The sequence below is a fragment of the Somniosus microcephalus genome, chromosome 20 (genome assembly GCF_052327205.1).
Source record: "Somniosus microcephalus isolate GS21.2 chromosome 20, FLI_Smic_1.0, whole genome shotgun sequence".
NCBI classification, from domain to species: Eukaryota; Metazoa; Chordata; class Chondrichthyes; order Squaliformes; family Somniosidae; genus Somniosus; species Somniosus microcephalus.
This window is the reverse complement of record NC_141006.1, coordinates 33,627,281-33,648,178: the sequence shown is the minus strand read 5'-3', so window position 1 is coordinate 33,648,178 and position 20,898 is coordinate 33,627,281. Positions and strand designations below refer to the sequence as shown.

The 20,898-nt window shown below is 47.0% G+C and overlaps 1 protein-coding gene across 4 annotated transcripts in view; it reads right to left on the bottom strand.

Annotated features, from left to right (window-relative positions):
* Nucleotides 1-20,898, bottom strand: part of LOC147103114 (angiopoietin-2-like) — a 221,696-nt gene that overhangs the window by 190,060 nt on the left and 10,738 nt on the right. For 3 of the 4 annotated variants that reach the window (XM_085962431.1, XM_085962432.1, XM_085962430.1), the window contains one exon: nt 8,265-9,181. The exons of the other annotated variant lie outside the window; for it this stretch is intronic. In XM_085962431.1, the coding sequence (XP_085818557.1) occupies nt 8,265-8,564 (300 nt within the window). In that variant the 5' untranslated portion in view covers nt 8,565-9,181. The remainder of the gene's footprint in view (nt 1-8,264; nt 9,182-20,898) is intronic. 4 annotated transcript variants of the gene reach the window in all.

The window sequence follows — 20,898 nt, the reverse complement described above, 5'->3', positions numbered from 1 at the left end:
AGTCTGGCAAATCCCAATGCGCGCTGATGCTGGCTCTCCAGGGCCATGGGGAAGGAGATGAATTGGCTTCTCCTTCTGAACAGTGCTTCGGTCACCTGGCGGATGCAGCAATGTGCGCCGTACTGGGAGATGTTTGCTATGTCCCCAGCAGCGGATTGGAAGGAGCCGGTGGCATAGAAGTTCAATGCCACCATCACCTTCACTTCCACCGACAGAGACGTCCTGCACCTGAGCTTTGGCCGCAGATCTCTGCGAAGCAGGTGGCAGATCTCTGCAATCACCTCCTTTCGGAATCGGAGCCTTCTAACACATCGCAAGGCACTCATGTTTAGGTAGGAGCGCTGCTGGCGGTATAGCCTGACTGGGTAAGGCCTACGTGGCCGACGCCTGTAGCCCCCTCTGCCTCTAGCCAGGGCTGCCCCTCTCACAATGCGTCTGCGAGCCCTACGGACATGGCGCTGCAGCTCCGCGTTGGCACCCCATGCAACCCCCATCAAATCCTGGCAAACACTCAAATTTCCAAAAGGCCACTTGCAGCGCTCTGGCCTGAGTCCAAAAATACCTGAGCTGTTGCTGCTTGAAACCAGTTAGCTATCCTCCTTGTTGTGTGTCCAGAAATGCGTTGCACAAGAGTGTTTGCTGAAAAATGGCTGGCCTTTATACTGGAGGGCACGTCCCCTTTAATTTGCGCCCCCCGGGGCCCGTGCTGGTTGTGTTGCGTTCCTTTTTTCAAACGCTCCAGCCGCCAGCCGCACAATGGGGCGGTCTGACTGAAGTTTGGAATCGGGGCGGCCAAAGGGCGTTGCACGAGGATGTGGCGTCATTTTCTGCGCGCGCATCCGGGCGGGCGCTAAACTTTGCGCCGGCGCTAATGGCCAACTTAATTTGGGGCGAGGCGCAAACTGCGCTGCGCCCGGGCGCTACACGCATAGCGCCCGGAATTCACTTCTCTTAAGGCGCTAACTGCTGGCGCAAGCAACTGAAAATCTAGCCCAATGTGTTTACCAATGTTCTTTCATGAATGTGATGGACACATGGGTCACAAGAGCCACTGGCGCAAACTAAGGTTACAAAGGTCCTGCTCACAAGTGAAAGAGCGCATCATCTTATGGTCATTGGTGTAAACTGGGGCTTTAAATTATTCCACAGTTAGGAGCAGAGTATAAAACATCAAGTAATATTTGATGATGCACCATGGCCTACTCCTGCTCCTATCTTCTATGTTTCCTATCTTCTATGAACAGCAAGTTTAAGATTACATGGTTCCATGGGACCAATCAGGGCAATTGCTGTCCAAGCAGCTTATTTGAGACATGCTGTATATTCAATAAAGTAGCAGATCAAACAGAGATTTTAGATCTCAGCATACTAGAGAGATGAACTTTGAAACACTGCTGTCCTCCAGTCATAAACTATAAAGTGGCCGAGATAAACTGGGCTCCACTGTCTCAAACATTGTTCCAGATTATCAGTTTTACATTAACTATGCATCTTCCTTCGCTAAAAGTCAGCAACAACTAAAAGCAAACTCAGAATGTATATTGTCTTAAATGTTTGGAATGTTTAAATTCACACAAGATGTAGTGGGTTTTAGCAGCAATATGCACTCGGCGCACCAGAAGTGGTCAGGGCCATCCCTAGCTTCCTAACAAAAATCACACAAACTGAATAGGATACAATGCCCAGCTGGATCCCTCAGCAGGTCCTTCTGTTGTGTACCCTTCTCCCTCAAATATCAATCAGAGAAGATGAAAGGTGGAGAGCTCAACTGATCTTAAGCCTGCTGATCTGCACTGTATCTGAAGTACTTGTGAAGAGGATTTTGCTCAACAGACTTCCCATGCTCCAACCATCAAAGAAAGCCACTTTACATTTTTTTTGAGAGATCTAGATGATTAGGCAAAGTCCAAATACTAAAATGTATAATGGCAAGCTTAAAAGCCTGTATAATGTGGTATGAATGGAAGTCTGAGAGAAGTAAGGAGTTCCACAGCTTTGAAGTAATGGGTTATGAAGGCTATTGAAGCTTTTGTTGTTATTTGTAGAAATGGTATAACATTTGTAACTTGTGCTAAAATGAAGCGTATGATCTAGCAACTAGATCACCCAGGTGGGCAGTTACTTTATTTACTTACAGGTTACATCAAAAAATAGGAACAGAAGTAGGCAATTCAGCTCTCAAGCCTGTTCCCCCATTCAATTGGATCATGGCTGATCTGTACCTCACCCCCATTTGCCTGTTTTTGGTCCATGATTGATCACTCGTGGCGATCCTCACGGATAACCTGGGGAAAAGGACAGGGTGGAGTAATCAATGGGGTGAGGAAGCTGAACAGTTGGGGGGTGGCCAGGGAGCCGGTTACTCCAGCACATGCCAGCTAGAGTTGGTGGACAGCGGTGTATCCAGCTGCCGGGAGGAGATCAATAGCAGGGAGGCTGGTCATCATTGTCCACCCAAAGCCACTCAGGGGGAAATATTATTTATAAAAAAGGAAGAAAGCAAAAAGTAATTAAAAACTAAAAGTATGGCTGTCTTCCGTGCTTTTGTGGGAATTTCTTTGGTTCATGGTATCAGCTAATTATCATAGATCAAGCAGCAATGGTTGAGGCTTAATGCAATATTATAATCACACTAACATACATTACAGACACAATTCTTTAATAGTATAAATCATAGATCTGTGCACAATCACATATATTTGTACATATATTTATACTACACACACTCCAGTAGACCTCTCATAGTATTTGCTTTCAGGTAGTATGGGGAATGCAGCACAGTTGTGATGTGTCGTTGATAGCGTGGCCTGCCCATTTAAAGCCACTGCTCAAGTATTTCTTGCAGGAATGTTGTATCTATAGGAAAAGTTCGGTAATTGTAGCTAGTTGTAAACCCTGAAGGTCAGAGGTAATTGAACATTTCTGGTTCCAGGTCAATAACTTACTTTTAAAACTATAATTGTTTTTGTATTTGTAATGGCATTGTGGCTCTGAAGTGCGACATTAGAGGGCTTGACAGGGTAATTGCTGAGAGGTTGTTTCTCCTGGCTGGAGAGTCTAGAACCAGGGGTCATAGTCTCAGCACAAGGGGTCGGCCATTTAGGACTGAAATGAGGAGAAATGTTTTCACTCAGAGGGTTGTGAATCTTTGGAATTCTCTACCCCAGAGGGCGGTGGATGTTCAGTCATTGAGTAAACTCAAGACTGAGATCGATAGATTTTTGGACACTATGGGGGAAAAATTGGGTTGCTTTGCGCCTCCCGTTAGTGCCCTAAGAGGGCACTAACAGGGCGCAAAGCAACTAGCGCCTGGGCGTGGCACCGCCCACACCTCTTGCGAAATTCAGCGGGAGGTTAGTGGCAGCGCTAACCGTAGCGCCCCGTGGCGCTGCACCGCCGGCAATGACGTCATCGCCATGCGCAGTGCTCCGCTCGCGCCCCAGTGGCAATCTTCAGGAGCGCCCCCTGACTTACTGCCGGACGCTATGTCCAACGGGGTCAGGGGGGCCTACCTGCGGCCGGAGAGGTGCAGTTTAAAGGTGAGGTGTGAGGCGGCCATTTTTGTTGCTGGCCACCTGCCAGCACCTGCCTCCACTCCCGTCCCCGGCCCCCTGAACTCCCCCCACAGAGTGCCGGCTGCACTCCAAGAGCCCGACACTTCTCTTGAGTGCCGGGCTCTTTTGCCGGCACTCCTGATCCCTGGGGGCCCAACTGGACCCCAGGTCGCGCTGCGCAAGGTCCCTCCCCTTTAAGAAGGGGAGGAAGGCCTGCAATACCGCGGCGTGATGAGCCGCAACACGTGGCTCTATGGCATGTAGCGCCGCAATATTGACTCGCAGCGCCCCAAGAGGGATGCGGAGCGCTTCCAATAGCGCCCCGCCTCCCTCTTGGGGCGCAACCACTCAAGTTCCGGCGCGGGGGTGCTAAAAGTAGCGACCCGGCGAAGCTAGCGCCCCAAATGGGGCTCGACCTAATTTTTAGTCCTATGGGAATCAAGGAATACAGGGATAGGGCGGGAAAGTGGAATTGAGGTTGAAGCTCAGCCATGAGCTTATTGAATGGCGAAGCAGGCTCGAAGGGGCCGTATGGCCGACTCCTGCTCATATCTCTTATGTTTATATATTCTTATTTGGATTGTGACAGGCATTCACTACATAAATTCTGAATAATTAACTCAGTATTTATGTAGGACTATTTATTTCAATGGGATTTCATTTGAAGATACTTGCAAACACAATAAATGCAGGAGAAATGTCATAAATCTTCAAACAAAAATCCAATAAGTGGGACATGTCTATTATACATGGATATTAAAATATAGTTAAACTTTTTCCTAAATTTTATGGTCCAATTTTGTGCGAAGATGGTACAGTTAACCTCAAATATAATAAGCACCAGTTTACCACACTAAATATCCACGATATGCTGTTGTTCATTTGATGTGAGGTTGACTGTATTTTCATAGTATTTGAGGCTGCCTGTCAAACAGGTCATTTAATCCAGTTAGGACAACTGCTCCTTCTGTTTTTGAGATCCCTTCAGAAATACAGTTCTGTTAAAAGGCAAGTAGGTGGCGGCTATTTCCTCGCTCACACATGGGACTGTCAATCACTCGGCACCCCGTTGTTCATACTTGGGCCTGTCAATCACCTGGTGCCCAGCTACTGGTGCTTGCTCCTCAAAGTCTCAGCCTGTATAGTAACAACCTCCTTGCAGCCAGCTGCCATTCCTCTTTCATTAGAAACAAAATCAGAAAATGCTGGAAGTACACAGCAGGTCAGCCAGTATCGGTAATGAGAAAAAAAACAGGTTAACATTTCAGGTTAGAGCTTCCATCAGAGCTTGTCAGAGTTCAGATGAAGGTTTCCACCCAAAACATTAACCTGTCTTTTCTCTTTACAGATGCTGGCAGCCCTTCTCTGTGCTTCCAGCCTTTTTTTGCAGCTGTTTCCATCATTTTTTGGTTTTATTTCACATTTCCAGAACTTAAAGTTTTTGGGGGAAAAATTCAGTAGCGACCATTTTGGGGCACTAACTTTAGCGCCCGTCACTAATTAGCACCGGCAACTGCAAAATTCAGTTTTAGCGCCCCAAGAGGGAGGTGGAGCACTAAATCAAGTGCTCCACTTCCTTCTTAGAGCGCTAACCCCGAATATCGGGGCGGTGCATTCTGCAGCGCTACGCACTGGGCCACGTAACGCTGTCGCATGGAAGGGCTCTTCCCCTCATTAAAGGGGAGGGCCCAAGCCCACAACTCTGCGGGGCCCTACCTGAACCACTGGGGAGCGGGGTGCCACGCCAGCAGCCCGGCACACAAGAGGAGCGGCGGGCTGCCAGATTCAAAGACGCAACGAGCCGCGACAAGTAAGTCCGTCGATTTTTTTTTCCCCGCCCACCACCTCCCCTTTAGTTAGTGCCCCTCGAGCCTCCTACAGCTCCGTTCCCGCCCCCTGAATCCGTCGCTGTCATCGCCCAGCACAGATTTAGGGGGCGCAGGACAATTTTGCAGGCAGGGTGAAAACGGGGCGCTGCGCACGGTGATAGCGTCATCATCGCCTGCGCAGTGGGGCAGGGCGCTACTGGTGGCCACCACCACTAAACCCCCGCTGAATTTAGCGGGAGTTATTAGCGGGGCTGCGCCCGGGCGAAAAGTCGTTTGCGCCCCACTAGTGCCCCCCTGGGGACGCTAACGTGAGGCGCAAATGCAACGAATTTCTAGCCCCTTTGTTTTTAGTTCCATTGATCAGGCTTTTTAAGTGTAGATGTCCCAAATTAAATGTTAATACTGGTCACACGCAATGTTGTAAGCAGGTATTATATTCAAGTGGTATTACCATAGAGTTACACTGGATGCACATCGGCACATTCAAAAATGCTCATTATAAATCAGTACGTTATACATGCCATCTCTATATTGCAAGGCAATAGCGCCGTACCTTAAGTGATATTTGGGAAATTCATGTTTTTGCACTTTTATAAAGATAATAATGGATTCAGCTGATGAACAAGGAAGAAAAGACTTTTCAACAGAACTTGATTTTAATCCAAATTAGCCATTCTAGGACTTCTCTCATGCAACTTTTTGATCCCTAAGTCGATACATTACTCATGAGAGGAAATGTCCTAAAGTGAATCTCTCTTTATTATAACTATATAGAATAATTGCTGCTTTCAGGGGTGACTTGTTGTCACCTTTTCAAAGGGAACAGTACCATGCAGGGAGGCTTTTGATCTGAAGTGCTCTTCCCCATACCTCCCATAAACATGATGAAACAAATCACAAAGGATGTCTCCTCGCTGAGACAACACATCATTCATTTACCAGGTGTAAGATATAAGCAGCCCCATGGAGACTCGCTGTGTCAGGTTTCCAGCAGGAATAGGGCCGCTTCGTAGATGTATCTGAGTGACCAGTGTCTGGCAGGCTGCCACACATTTGAGTGGAAATCAGCTTCCCTTCCAGCTCCTGGAAGCCGATAAGTGAATTGCAAATGTAAAAACACAATTGACCTGGGACCTGAACACTTTAAAACACTCTTCCACCCGCCACCTTCCCTCATACTACTTTCCTCTAACTTAAGAAAACAGATACACAGGATGGAGAATAATTAGCCAAGGAACAAAGAGGTCTGATAATATATAACGGGACGCGTGGCGTTTTCTGGTTACCAATTGAGAAATGTGCAATAATAATGCTGTAATCAATAATCCTCTTGTTTTAATGCTATCCCACATCAAGGACCCTGAGTGCACTGACAGACAACATGTGCAATGATCGCAGCCACAATCACTAAACCATCTCCGAAACTGAATTAAAAAATCGCATAAAATGAAAATAGGATTATTATATTATTAAAGGGAAAAGCAGATTGCAGTTATTTCAAATAATGAGATAATCTTAAGGCTTCCAGGTAACCAATATAAACCCCTCCAGCATCACTTACATGACTTATAACATTGTCTAACCCCTTTGATTAAATTACCACCTGGCAATCACTCCCAGCCACCTACATAATAATTTGCAGAACTTAAAGTATCAATGAGCTTTAAACTTGTCAGTCTGAATATACTGCAGAACAAGCAGAGTTTTTCGTATCGGAAACATTTGTGACCTTTCAATCTTTGTTTCATTTAAAATAGCAGCTGTTTTTGCCCTCATAAACACTAGGGCCTAGATTTTCAGTATAGACAGTTTTGGGGCGCTAACCTTAGCGCCCGCCCCAAAGTAGCGCCCCGTTGCCGGAAATTCAGTGGCTTCGCCCTAAGAGGTTGGTGGAGCGCTAAAAGAGGCGTTCCACTACTATCTTTAGGCGCTAAGCCGGCGGCCAGAGCGCAACACCCGAGCTCGGGCGCAGCGCACGGCAGACACTCTGGTGCCAGTGAGCTCTTAAAGGGGAAGGGTGCATGTGTTTGTTTCAAAGGCAGAGTCTGGGGGCGAAAAGAGGGGGAGGAGGAGGAGGAGGAGGAGGAGGAGGTGGTGGTGGTGGTGGTGGTGGCCGGAAACATTAATACACCGTTCACAACAACACACCGGATCCTTCCACACAACACATGCAGACTGCCTTCTATAGAGCAGGAGGAGGGCCCTTTAATTTGCGCTCCCCAGGGTGTGTTGCGTTCCATTTTATAAACGCTCTGGACGCCAGCCGCACAATGGGGCGATCCAACTGAAGTTTGGATTCGGGGCGGCCAAAGGGCGTTGCACGAGGATGTGACGTCATTTCCTGCGCGCGCATCCGGGCGGCCGCTAAACTTTGCGCCGGCGCTAACGGGCAACTTAATTTGGGGCGGGGCGCAAACTGCGCTGCGCCCGGCCGCTACACGCATAGCGCCCGAAAATCACTTCTCTTAAGGCGCTAACTGCTGGCGCAAGCAACTGAAAATCTAGCCCTAGGTTTTCCGTAAAGTTTTTTAGTGGTTCAAAGAAGAGCTTTGACTTCATGTCTTGCAGCAGCCTCAGCATTGCAATGTTATTGTCTGAATGGACTATTTTTGTTTTACATTTATGTCAAAAGCTTTGTTTCAATCCCTACAGCACAGTTTTACTGCATTCATTTCTAGCTTTTTTGCAACCATACATAATCAATCCACCTACACAGATACTCGAAATGTTTTGAAAATGACACACGGCAGCAGAGTGACTAAATTTAAACGTTGCTGCGTTGCCACGTGGTTGCAGACGAGCATATGGACAGGCTACGATAGGACAAGTCTAAGGAACTGCACTGTGACTCAAGAACGGTGTTCGCGGCGATGGTCCTTACCTTTTGCAGCCACTGCGTGTTGTTCTCCAAGATGCCTTCGAGTTGCTGCAGCCGTTTTAGGGACCAGTTGGGTTCCACTGGTGGGGGAGCGTCTCGCTGGAGTGAGTTGGACATGTGGTAATCTGGGGATGGTTGGCAGTTCTCGATCTCTGGAAGGAGGAACGTGTAGCTGCAGGGTCCATGCTGAATCCGATGGTGGCGCTTATCTAGACTGTCTGCGCCTTTATGGTAGGAACTGCACCCTGACATAGCCAGGAACGTACAAGCACAACTCACAAATGACAAGTAGCTCGATGCCATTCTGATGGTTTCCAACTGCAGCTGAGATTTTTGTAAAACCGAGTATGTGCAGGGGCAAAACAAAAGAAAAGCTTCCAAACTTTAACCAACTTCTTTTCTTTCTCTGGCTCTTTGACTACTGAATTGCTTGGTCACAGATTTGGAAAAAAACAGTTACTGTGTCTCCTGATGGGTTGTTCTGACAGTTCACTGGCTTTATGTAATGTTGCCAAGAATTTGTTTTCCTTCTGTGACTCAATGATAAGGCTCAGTATTGCTTCCTATGTCCCTCACAGCCCACGTTGCATTGAGAAGTGCAGGAAATGTTCAGTTGCTCCTGATGGTAAGGTCTCTCCCCCCTTCGAGTTGGACTGAAGCCCATGCATGGAAGGAGATGTTTGGTGTAAGTAGGTTATGAGTCAGTGGCTCTATCTCGCCAGCTGATTTTGACCACAAGAATGCTTGATTAGCACACACTCTGCTCCCTTCAGTAGCTTTCGACACAGGATCTGACAGTTTATCTTAATGCACCATTCTGATAATGAGAGATGTTTTACACCATCGTCCAGCCCACACTATTTTCAGGCAAGAGGCAGTAAATCAGCTTGTCAGTGAAATTCTGGGCAAACTTCCATCACCTTTGGAGGAACAGAAGTGTGCAAAGTTTATTTTCAGCAAACCACTGTGTTACATACTCTATCAGATATATTACCAAAATTCTGTATCTGATTTACAATTTCTCCTACAAAAAGGCTTTAGAATCCATTTAAAGGTAATTGTTTAACCCTATCAGCCTGAACAGGCTCTGTGGGCTAGATTTTCAGTTGCTTGCGCCAGCAGTTAGCGCCTTAAGAGAAGTGATTTTCGGGCGCTATTCGTGTAGCGCCCGGGCGCAGCGCAGTTTGCGCCCCGCCCCAAATTAAGTTGCCCGTTAGCGCCGGCGCAAAGTTTAGCGGCCGCCCGGATGCGCGCGCAGAAAATGACGTCACATCCTCGTGCAACGCCCTTCGGCCGCCCCGAATCCAAACTTCAGTCGGACCGCCCCATTCTGCGGCTGGCGTCCAGAGCATTTGTAAAATGGAACGCAACACACCCTGGGGAGCGCAAATTAAAGGGCACTCCTCCTGCACTATAAACGGCAGTCTGCATGTGTTGTGTGGATCCTCCTCCTCCTCCTCCTCCTCCACATGCACCCTTCCCCTTTAAGAGCTCACTGGCACCAGAGTGTCTGCCGTGCGCTGCGCTCTGCACCGCCGGCCTAGCGCCTAAAGATAGTAGTGGAACGCTTCTTTTAGCGCTCCACCAACCTCTTAGGGCAAAGCCACTGAATTTCCGGCAACGGGGCGCTACTTTGGGGCGGGCGCTAAGGTTAGCGCCCCAAAACTGTCTACACTGAAAATCTAGCCGTGTGCTTAAGAAACTCCCAAAAGGCAGTTAGTCCTTCTTATGGCCAGCCACAAATTTAAGGGATGTAAGTCGCCAGTTGCAGCTTCAAAACAATTTTTTCTTCCAATTTTCTCAGCAACTCCCCTCTCTCCTGCTGAAGTATCGTTCCAATAACTCTGCCACCCGTCCACTACCATTCTTCACAGATAAGCACAGACAAATGTCGGCAGGAGTATGGGAAGTGACAGCTGAGGCCAATCCTGTCCTCCCTCAACATCCATACCTGCCCACACTCCAGCCAAGGTCACCAGACAGTGATCAGGTGCAGGATCCCTGGCTGATAGTTCCCCTTCCTAGCCCATTGAACCATTTTCACACCTCCCTACCAATTCGCCAACTGAGAGCGCTAACTCAACACTGACCACGGATCAAACTTAAGGTCAACTAAGTCTGCATGACTCAATACTACAACTGACAAATGCATTCGCGTGTCACTCATGGCTCAGCTGGTAGCAGTCTCGCCTCAGTGTCAGAAGATTGAGTTCAAGCCCCACTCCAGAGAATGGAGCACATAATCCAGGCTGGCACTCCAGTACAGTACTGAGGGAGCACTGCATTGTCAAAGGTGCCATCTTTCAGATGAGATGTTAAACTGAGGCCCTGTCTTCCCTCTCAGGTAAACGTAAAAGATCCCATGGCACTAGTTGAAAGAGGGCAGTGGGGTTCTCCCTGGTGTCCTGGCCAACATTTAACCTTCGACCAACATCACTAAAAACAGATGATTTGGTCATTATCACATTGCTATCAGTGGGATCTTGCTGTGCACAAATTGGCTGCCGTGTTTCCTACATTACAAGAGTGACTATACTTATAAAGTGCTTCATTGGCTGTAAAGAGCTTTGGGATGTCCTGAGGTTGTGAAAAGAACTATGTAAACACAAGTCTTTCTTTTTTCTTTTACCATCAATCAAAACATTGATAAAATAGCAGGACATGTTATTCTAATGACTTGGTTAAAAATTGGACAAGAATAATAAATGATGCAATGAACTAGTGTAAGCTTCACTTTAAATGTTTTACTGATCCTTAGGAGTACACATGGGAAAAGAAATGGCTAGGACACTTAATTAAATATGCTGCAAAGCTGAATTGCCATCAATGTTCTTCAGTCAGAACTCAGTTTCAATTATTGCCTCATGTCTCTGCCAGAGACACTATTTTATTTTATACTAGCTGATCTCCCATGGCATTGAAAGGACAACAGAAAATGCTGGAAACACTCAGCAGGCCAGGCAGCATCCATGGAGAGAGAAACAGAGTTAACGTTTCAGGTCGATGACCCTTTGTCAGAACTGGTAAAAGTTGGAGATGTAACAGGTTTTAAGCAGGGAAAGGGGGGGGGGTGCGGAGGGGAGGAAGAAACTAAAGGCACAGTCTGTGCTTGGATTGAACTCAGGAGAGATAAAATGTTGCAAATGGGGATGGCAGAATCATCAACAGCTGCCGCCTGAACAAATGGGGGGTTTATAGTCTGAGATTGTTGTACTCAATGTTGAGTCCAGAAGGCTGTAAAGTGCCTAATCGAAAGATGAGGTGCTGTTCCTCGAGCTTATGTTGAGCTTCATTGGCATTGATCCTGGTAAGCTGCAGGATAGGTTGTGTTAAAAGGGCCGGAGCATTATATCATGTAACACACAATCTGCAGAAGTACAGCTGTATCCATTTAAGGCAATGAGGCTCAAATTGTTGCAAAAGTAGAATAAACCGATCCTACCCCAAGATCCGAGTGGCTTTATTTTCTTTAAAGGTTGTTTTGCATCTTTGAAGTGTGTTAGACCTAAAACTTTAAAGTATGTTGGCTTAGAAATTGGCCGAAACAGCGTCCATTTTTCGGGCGCGACTTGGACTTCTGAGGCCCCAATAGAGCAGGCAGGAAGCATGTGCACATTTCTGGCCAGAATTTCACCGTCCGCAATGTTGGGTAAGGATCTACAAGAGGCACTCCTGATCTCTGACCCAGGCTCCGACCCCTGAACCATCTCCGGACCCCCGATCCAGATCCCAATCCCCAATCGTCAGACCCGCCTTCCCTCACCATTCCGCAGATCCTCAGACCCCAATCCCCTGCTCTGTGTTCCCTGAACCCCCAATCCCTGACCCGACCCCCAGAGCCATGTATCTGAGGCCCAATTTTTCACTACACTTTGCCGGCGTGCTGTTGCGCTGTGCCGGCTCTGTTACAATTTAATTGGCTGTAAAGTGCTTTGAGACGTCCGGTGGTCATGAAAGGTGCTAAATAAATGCAAGTCTTTCTTTCTTTTAATGAAGCCCGAGACCCAATATATAGGGATCCTCAGGTCTCACCATTCTGGCACAGGGCATACACCCTTTGGCCTCCCCAGCCCTCCACGCACCCAAATCACCCAAGTTTCTGCCATTATGTTTATTACTGAAGCTCATTTCAGTCACTTATGATTACTGCTTTCTTGGCAGCACCGTACTTAGGCTATCGGGGAAAGAAGTGCATGAATAACATACGTGTACTGGAAAAAATTATATTGAATCTGCAATTGTACAGTATCACATGGCTCCTAATGTATTAATACCAGATTTAGTTTGTGGCAGCCGAATAGAATTGGCAGAGCAAAGGACCTGTGAAATATGGCTTAGATATACGAACATACAAGAATGATGGACAAGAAAATACCAGCTGGTCCACCGACCATGTCCCATAAAAGGATGTTGTGTCTGAGCAATGCTCCCCATCCACCAGCAGTTATGTAATCTTCCAGGAGAGAGAGGGAGAAAAAATCAGATAAAGAAAAAACCCGAGGAAAATTCAGGAAAGAAAAACTTGTGGGAAATTCATCTCCCACCTTCCAAGGTGTTCAAAATGAGCTGCAGAAGACAACAGTAACCATGAGGCACATCACCCCTACCCTTTTGTAACCTGTAAGAAGTCACACAACATCAGGTTATAGTCCAACAGCTTTATTTGAAATCACAAGCTTTCGGAGCGCTGCTCCTTCGTCAGATGAAATAAAGAGATGCATATAGGCACAGCATATATAGTCAGAAAATACTGCCAGATGATTACAGGTAATCTTTCTAACTGCCCTTTATCACACCTCGGCAGAGAGATAATCACAGCAATCAAAGGTGTGAATGGTGTCCAAACAGGTCAGTCAGGAAAACATTACATCAAAGAACAATGAGGTGGGGTCACAAGGGGTCAAATGTTGCAGATGCTGGGGTCTGTATGACAAACAAAAAACAATATAAAAAAATTTTTTTTTGCTTTAAGTCACAGCAGACCTGGCCGCATCTGTGTAGAGAGAACAAGACAATGACGACTCGAGTCTGGATGACTCTACGTCAGGTGGGGTTACATGTAGCGTGATATGAACCCACGATCCCGGTTGAGGCCGTCCTCATGAGTGCAGAACTTGGCTATCAGTTTCTGCTCGACGATTTTGCGTTGTGTGTCTCGAACGCCGCCTTGGAGAATGCTTACTCAAAGATCGGAGGCTGAATGTCCTTGACTGCTGAAGTATTCCCTGACTGGGAGGGAACACTCCTGCCTGGCGATTGTTGTGTGGTGTCCGTTCATCCATTGTCGCAGTGGCTGCATGGTCTCACCGATGTACCATGCTCTGGGGCATACTTTCCTGCAACGTATGAGGTAGACAACGTTGGCTGAATCACATGAGTATGTACTATGTACCTGGTGGGTGGTGTCCTCACGTGTGATGATGGTATCTGTGTTGATGATCTGGCATGTCTTGCAGAAGTTGCCGTGGCAGGGTTGTGTGGTGTCGTGGTCGCTGTTCTCCTGAAAGCTGGGTAATTTGCTGCGAACGATGGTCTGTTTGAGGTTAGGTGGCTGTTTGAAGGCGAGTAGTGGAGGCGTGGGGATGGCCTTAGCGAGGTGTTCGTCGTCATTGATGACATGTTGAAGGCTGCGAAGAACATGGCGTAGTTTCTCCGCTCCGGGGGAGTACTGGACGATGAAGGGTACTCTGTTGGTTGTGTCCCGTGTTTGTCTTCTGAGGAGGTCTATGCGATTTTTCGCTGTGACCCGTCGGAACTGTCGATCGACGAGACCCGCGTCATATCCCATTCTTACGAGGGCATCTTTCAGCGTCTGTATGTGTCCATCGCGTTCCTCCTCGTCTGAGCAGATCCTGTGTATTCGCAGGGCTTGTCCATAGGGGATGGCTTCTTTAACGTGGTTAGGGTGGAAGCTGGAGAAGTGGAGCATCGTGAGGTTGTCCATGGGCTTGCGGTAGAGTGAAGTGCTGAGGTGTCCGTCTTTGATGGAGATTCGTGTGTCCAAGAATGAAACCGATTCTGAGGAGTAGTTCATGGTGAGTTTGATGGTGGGATGGAACTTGTTGATGTTATCGTGTAGTCTTTTCAGTGATTCTTCACCGTGGGTCCATAGGAAGAAAATGTCGTCGATGTATCTGGTGTATAGCGTTGGTTGGAGGTCCTGTGCAGCGAAGAAGTCTTGCTCGAACTTGTGCATGAAGATGTTGGCGAACTTGTTCCCCATGGCTGTTCCGTGTGTTTGGGTAAAGAACTGGTTGTCGAAGGTGAAGACATTGTGGTCAAGGATGAAGCAGATTAGTTGTAGGATGGCGTCTGGAGATTGGCTGTTGTTGGTGTTGAGTACTGAGGCTGTCGCAGCGATGCCGTCATTGTGGGCATACTGGTGTAGAGTGCCGAGTCGTCCATCGTGGCAAGGAGTGTTCCTGGTTCAACTGGTCCGTGGGTGCTGAGTTTCTGTAAGAAGTCTGTAATGTCGCGACAGAAGCTGGGGGTTCCCTGTACGATGGGTTTCAGGATGCCCTCGACGTATCCAGAGAGGTTCTCACACAGGGTTCCATTGCCTGATACGATAGGACGTCCGGGTGTGTTGGCTTTGTGTGTCTTTGGGAGGCAGTAGAAGTCACCCACGCGGGGAGTACGTGGGATGAGGGTGCGTAGGATGCTTTGAAGGTCTGGATCGAAGGTCTTGATCAGTCTGTTGAGTTGGCGGGTGTGTTCTTTGGTCGGATCTGCGGGTAACTGTCTGTAGTGTTCCTGGTTGTCCAGTTGTCGGTATGCTTCTTTGCAATAGTCTGTCCTATTCTGTATGACGATGGCTCCTCCTTTGTCTGCTGGTTTGATGACGATGTTGCGGTTGGTCTTGAGAGCGTGTATGGTGTTGCGTTGTGCTCGGATGACATACTGGACTGTCTTGTGAGTGCGGCTGATGAATCTGGCATTGATGCATCTCCTGACAGCTTGAGCATACAGGACTCAACGCCAGATTCATCAGCCGCACTCACAAGACAGTCCAGAATGTCACCCAAGCACAACGCAACGCCATACACGCTCTCAAGACCAACCGCAACATCGTCATCAAACCAGCAGACAAAGGAGGAGCCATCATCATACAGAACAGAACGGACTATTGCAAAGAAGCATACCCACAACTGGACAACCAAGAACACTACAGACAGTTACCCGCAGATCCGAACAAAGAACACACCCGCCAACTCAACAGACTGATCAAGACCTTCGATCCAGACCTTCAAAGCATCCTACGCGCCCTCATCCCATGTACTCCCCGCGTTGGTGACTTCTACTGCCTCCCAAAGATACACAAAGCCAACAGACCCGGACGTCCTATTGTATCAGGCAATGGAACCCTGTATGAGAACCTCTCTGGATACGTCGAGGGCATCCTGAAACCCATCGTACAGGGAACCCCCAGCTTCTGTCGCAACACTACAGACTTCTTACAGAAACTCAGCACCCACGGACCAGTTGAACCAGGAACACTCCTCGCCACGATGGACGTCTTGGCACTCTACACCAGTATCCCCCACGATGACGGCATCGCTGCAACAGCCTCAGTACTCAACACCAACAACAGCCAATCTCTAGACGCCATCCTACAACTCATCCGCTTCATCCTTGACCACAATGTCTTCACCTTCGACAACCAGTTCTTTACCCAAACACACGGAACAGCCATGGGGACCAAATTCACACCCCAATACACCAACATCTTCATGCATAAGTTCAAGCAAGGCTTCTTCGCTGCACAGGACCTCCAACCAACGCTATACACCAGATACATCAACAACATTTTCTTCCTATGGACCCACGGCGAAGAATCACTGAAAAGACTACACGATAACATCAACAAGTTCTATCCCACCATTAAACTCACCATGGACTACTCCTCAGAATCGGTTTCATTCTTGGACACACGAATCTCCATCAAAGATGGACACCTCAGCACTTCACTCTACCGCAAGCCTATGGACAACCTCACGATGCTCCACTTCTCCAGCTTCCACCCTAACCACGTTAAAGAAGCCATCCCCTATGGACAAGCCCTGCGAATACACAGGATCTGCTCAGACGAGGAGAAACGCGATGGACAACTACAGACGCTGAAAGACGCCCTCGTAAGAATGGGATATGACGCTCGACTCATTGATCGATAGTTCTGATGGGCCACAGCGAAAAATCGCATAGACCTCCTCAGAAGACAAACACGGGACACAACCAACAGAGTACCCTTCGTCGTCCAGTACTTCCCTGGAGCGGAGAAACTACGCCATGTTCTTCGCAGCCTTCAACATGTCATCGATGATGATGAACACCTCGCTAAGGCCATCCCCACACCTCCACTACTCGCCTTCAAACAGCCGCCTAACCTCAAACAGACCATCGTTCGCAGCAAATTACCCAGCTTTCAGGAGAACAGCGACCACGACACCACACAACCCTGCCACGGCAAGCTCTGCAAGACATGCCAGATCATCAACACAGATACCATCATCACACGTGAGGACACCACCCACCAGGTACATGGTACATACTCATGTGACTCGGCCAATGTTGTCTACCTCATACGTTGCAGGAAAGGATGCCCCGGAGCATGGTACATCGGCGAGACCATGCAGACACTGCGACAACGGATGAACGGACACTGCACAACAATCGCCAGGCAAGAGTGTTCCCTCCCAGTCGGGGAATACTTCAGCAGTCAAGGACATTCAGCCTCCGATCTTCGGGTAAGCATTCTCCAAGGCGGCCTTCGAGACAGACAACTCAAAATCGTCGAGCAGAAACTGATATGCAAGTTCCGCACTCATGAGGACGGCCTCAACTGGGATCTTGGGTTCATGTCACGCTACATGTAACCCCACCTGACGTAGAGTCATCCAGACTCGAGTCATCGTTGGCTTGTTCTCTCTACACAGATGCGGCCGGACCTGCTGTGATTTCCAGCCAAATTTTTTTTTTTTTTATTGTTTTTTGTTTTTCATACAGACCCCAGCATCTGCAACATCTGACCCCTTGTGACCCCACCTCATTGTTCTTTGACGTAATGTTTTCCTGACTGACCTGTTTGGACACCATTCACACCTTTGATTGCTGTGATTATCTCTCTGCCGAGGTGTGATAAAGGGCAGTTAGAAAGATTACCTGTAATCATCTGGCAGTATTTTCTGACTATATAAGCTGTGTCTATATGCATCTCTTCACTTCACCTGACGAAGGAGCAATGCTCCGAAAGCTTGTGATTTCAAATAAAGCTGTTGGACTATAACCTGGTGTTGTGTGACTTCTTACATTTGTCCACCCCAGTCCAACACCGCCATCTCCACATCATGGCTTTTGGAACCTGTAATTTCAGCCACTTTCATGAACTCGTTCAGCTCCCTTTTGAAGGCTTGAAGCGAATCTGCACTCATTACCTGAGCTGGCAACCTATTCCAAAGGTTAATGGCCCTCTGCAAAAAGAAAATCCTCCTGGCATCTTACCTAGTTCTATGCTTATCTAAGTTATACACATGTCCACTGGTTCTCCTTAACATATCTAATTCAAATATTCTGTCCACATGGACACAGTTTAGTCCCTTCATTATTTTGAAGACCTCAATCAAATCTCCCCGACGCATACGCTTTTCTAGAGTAAAAAGACCCAGCTCTCTAAGAATATTGTAGTCTAAGGGTTTTTAAACCATGTGTCAATCTAGTCACCCTCCTCTGAACCTTTTTCAGGACCTCTATATCACCCAGCAAGTGAGAGGATGAAAACTGGACACTGGACACAGTATTCTAAGTGAGGACACTATAGTGCTTTTTGTTTCATGCAGTCCCCACCACTTATGCCATCCACACTTATCATGGCCAGCCGTCTATAGCACTAACCATTTCCCAGTACCATAGGGGTCAATTGCAAAGGCGCCACTTATAACGTATTAAGCACACCAGCTATTTCAGGCAGTTCAATAGGTTCGATAAATTTGCACCTCTTTAATCTCCTGTATTTACCAATTTATGTATGTATAGTGCTAATAGTTTGCATGCCCTTTAACTAATGTAGTTGTGAAATGGGCCTTTTGTCTTCGTAATTGGATTCCAGCTGAGAATGAAACAAGTTCCAGCAAGGTTTCCCTTCACCAAAGACATTAAAATAGAGTCACGAAGAGGGAAAGAGACAGAGAGAGAGAGAGAGACACACAATCGAAATGGGCCGTGGATTCGCAGGCTGATGTTTAATTTTTAGCACCTGAATATTGTTCAATTTCAGCCTTAGAAAGAATGCCAAGGCTGTTGCTATTGCTCTATTTGCTTTTGCTATAGCTTCACAGCATTGGTTGTGAACCTGTAGAACTTCATGTGCTCTATCACCTAGGTCTCTTTCCCGCTTAACAGACTTTAGTTCCGAACCCTGCATGATATACACAGGCTTGACATTAGCCTGACCCAAGCGTGTAACAGTACAATTATTTACAATAAATGTCATCTGCCAGATGTGGCCCCATTCTTCCATCACATCAAAATCAGATTGCAGTTTTTTTTTCTCATCTAAGATCCTAACACTGGCACAAATCGTTGCATCATCTGTGAACTTGCGCACAGTTCCCCCAAAGCATTCATCCGTATTATTAACATAGATAGTGAAGAGTAGAATCATAGAATCATAGAATGGTTACAGCACAGAAGGAGGCCATTCGGGCCATCGAGCCCCTGCCGGCTCTCTGCAAGAGCACTTCAGCTAGTTCCACTCCACAGCCCTTTCCCCATAGCCCTGCAATTTTTTTCCCTCAGCTATTTATCCAACTCCCTTTTGAAAGCCACAATTGAATCTGCCTCTCCCACCCTTTCAGGCAGTGCATTCCAGATTCTAATCACTCGCTGCATAAAAAAGTTTTTGCTCATGTCGCCTTTGGCTCTTCTGCCAATCACTTTAAATCTGTGTCCTCTGGTTCTCAACCCTTCCACCAATGGGAACAGTTTCTCTCTTTCTACTCTGTCTAGACCCCTCATGATTTTGAACACCTCTATCAAATCTCCTCTCAACCTTCTCTGCTCTAAGGAGAATAACCCCAGCTTCTCCAGTCTATCCATGTAACTGAAGTCCCTCATCCCTGGAATCACTCTTGTAAATCTTTTCTGCACCCTCTCTAAGGCCTTCATATCATTCTTAAAGTGTGGTACCCAGAATCGAACACAATGCTCCAGTTGAGGCCGAACCAGTGTTTTATAAAGGTTCATCATAACTTCCTTGCTTTTGTATTCTATGCCTCTATTTATGAAGCCCAGGATCCCATATGTTTTTCTAACCTGCCCTACTACCTTCAATGATTTGTGCACATATACCCCTAGGTCTCTCTGTTCAAGCACACCTTTTAGAATTGTACCCTTTAATTTATTTTGCCTCTCTTCATTCTTTCTACCAAAGTGTATCACTTCTCACTTTTCTGCATTAAATTTCATCTGCCACTTGTCTGCCCATTCCACCAGCCTGTCTATGTCTTCTTGAAGTCTATCACTATCCTCTTCACTGTTCACTATACTTCCAAGTTCTGTGTCATCTGCAATGAGTAGGGGTCCAAACACTAATCACTGTGGGACTCTACTGGTAACAGGCCTTCATGCAGAACCACTACCATTACTAACAATCCTCTGCCTACAAGAGTGCAACTAATTACTTATTCAATCCAGCTTCTGCCCACCAGTCCCACAGGACTCTATCTTATAAAGTAGCCTATTGTGTGGCTGCTTGTCAAAAGCTTTTTGAAAATCCAAGCATATGATGTTGACTGGGCTGCCTTCAACCACCAATCGAGTCACCTCCTCAAAAAATTCAACCAGGTTGGTAAGACATGATTTTTTTTTTACAGAAGCCATTTTCTGAGTCTTTCATAACTCCCTCTCTGTCCAGGTGGACATACAGAGTATATTTTAAATGGTGAAAGCTAGGAACAGTGGAGGTCCAAAGAGATTTAAGGGTCCATGTACACAGATCACTAAAATATAGTCAGGTACAAAAAATAATCAAAAAGGCTAATGAAATGTTAGCCTTTATAACTAGAGGGCAAGAACTTAAAGGGGAGGAAGTTATGCTACAGCTATACAAAGCCCTGGTTAGATCACATCTGGAATACCGGGTATAGTTCTGGGCACAACACCTTAGAAAGGATATATTGACCTTGGAAGGAGTGTAGCACTGATTCACCAGGGCGCCAGGGGTTAGATTATGAGGAGAGATTATATAAACTAGGCTTGTATTCCCTGGAAAATAGAAGGTTAAGCAATGATTTGATTGAGGCTTTTAGGAGTTTGAAAGGAATTGATAGGGTGTTAGAGAGAAACTTTTTCCGCTGGTGAGGGATTCTAGGACAAGAGGACATAAACTTAAAATCAGAGCCAGGTCATTCAGGAGAGAAGTCAGGAAACACTTCTTCACTCAAAGGGTGGTTGAAGTGTGGAAATCTCACCCACAGAAAGCAGTAGGTGCCAGCTCAATTAATAATTGTAAATCTGAGATTGATAGATTTTTTCTAGACAAGGGCATAAAAGGATATAGAACCAAGGCAGGTGGATGGAGTTGAGGTACAGCTCAGCCATGATCTCATTGAATAGTGGAACAGGCTCGAGGGGCTGAATGGCC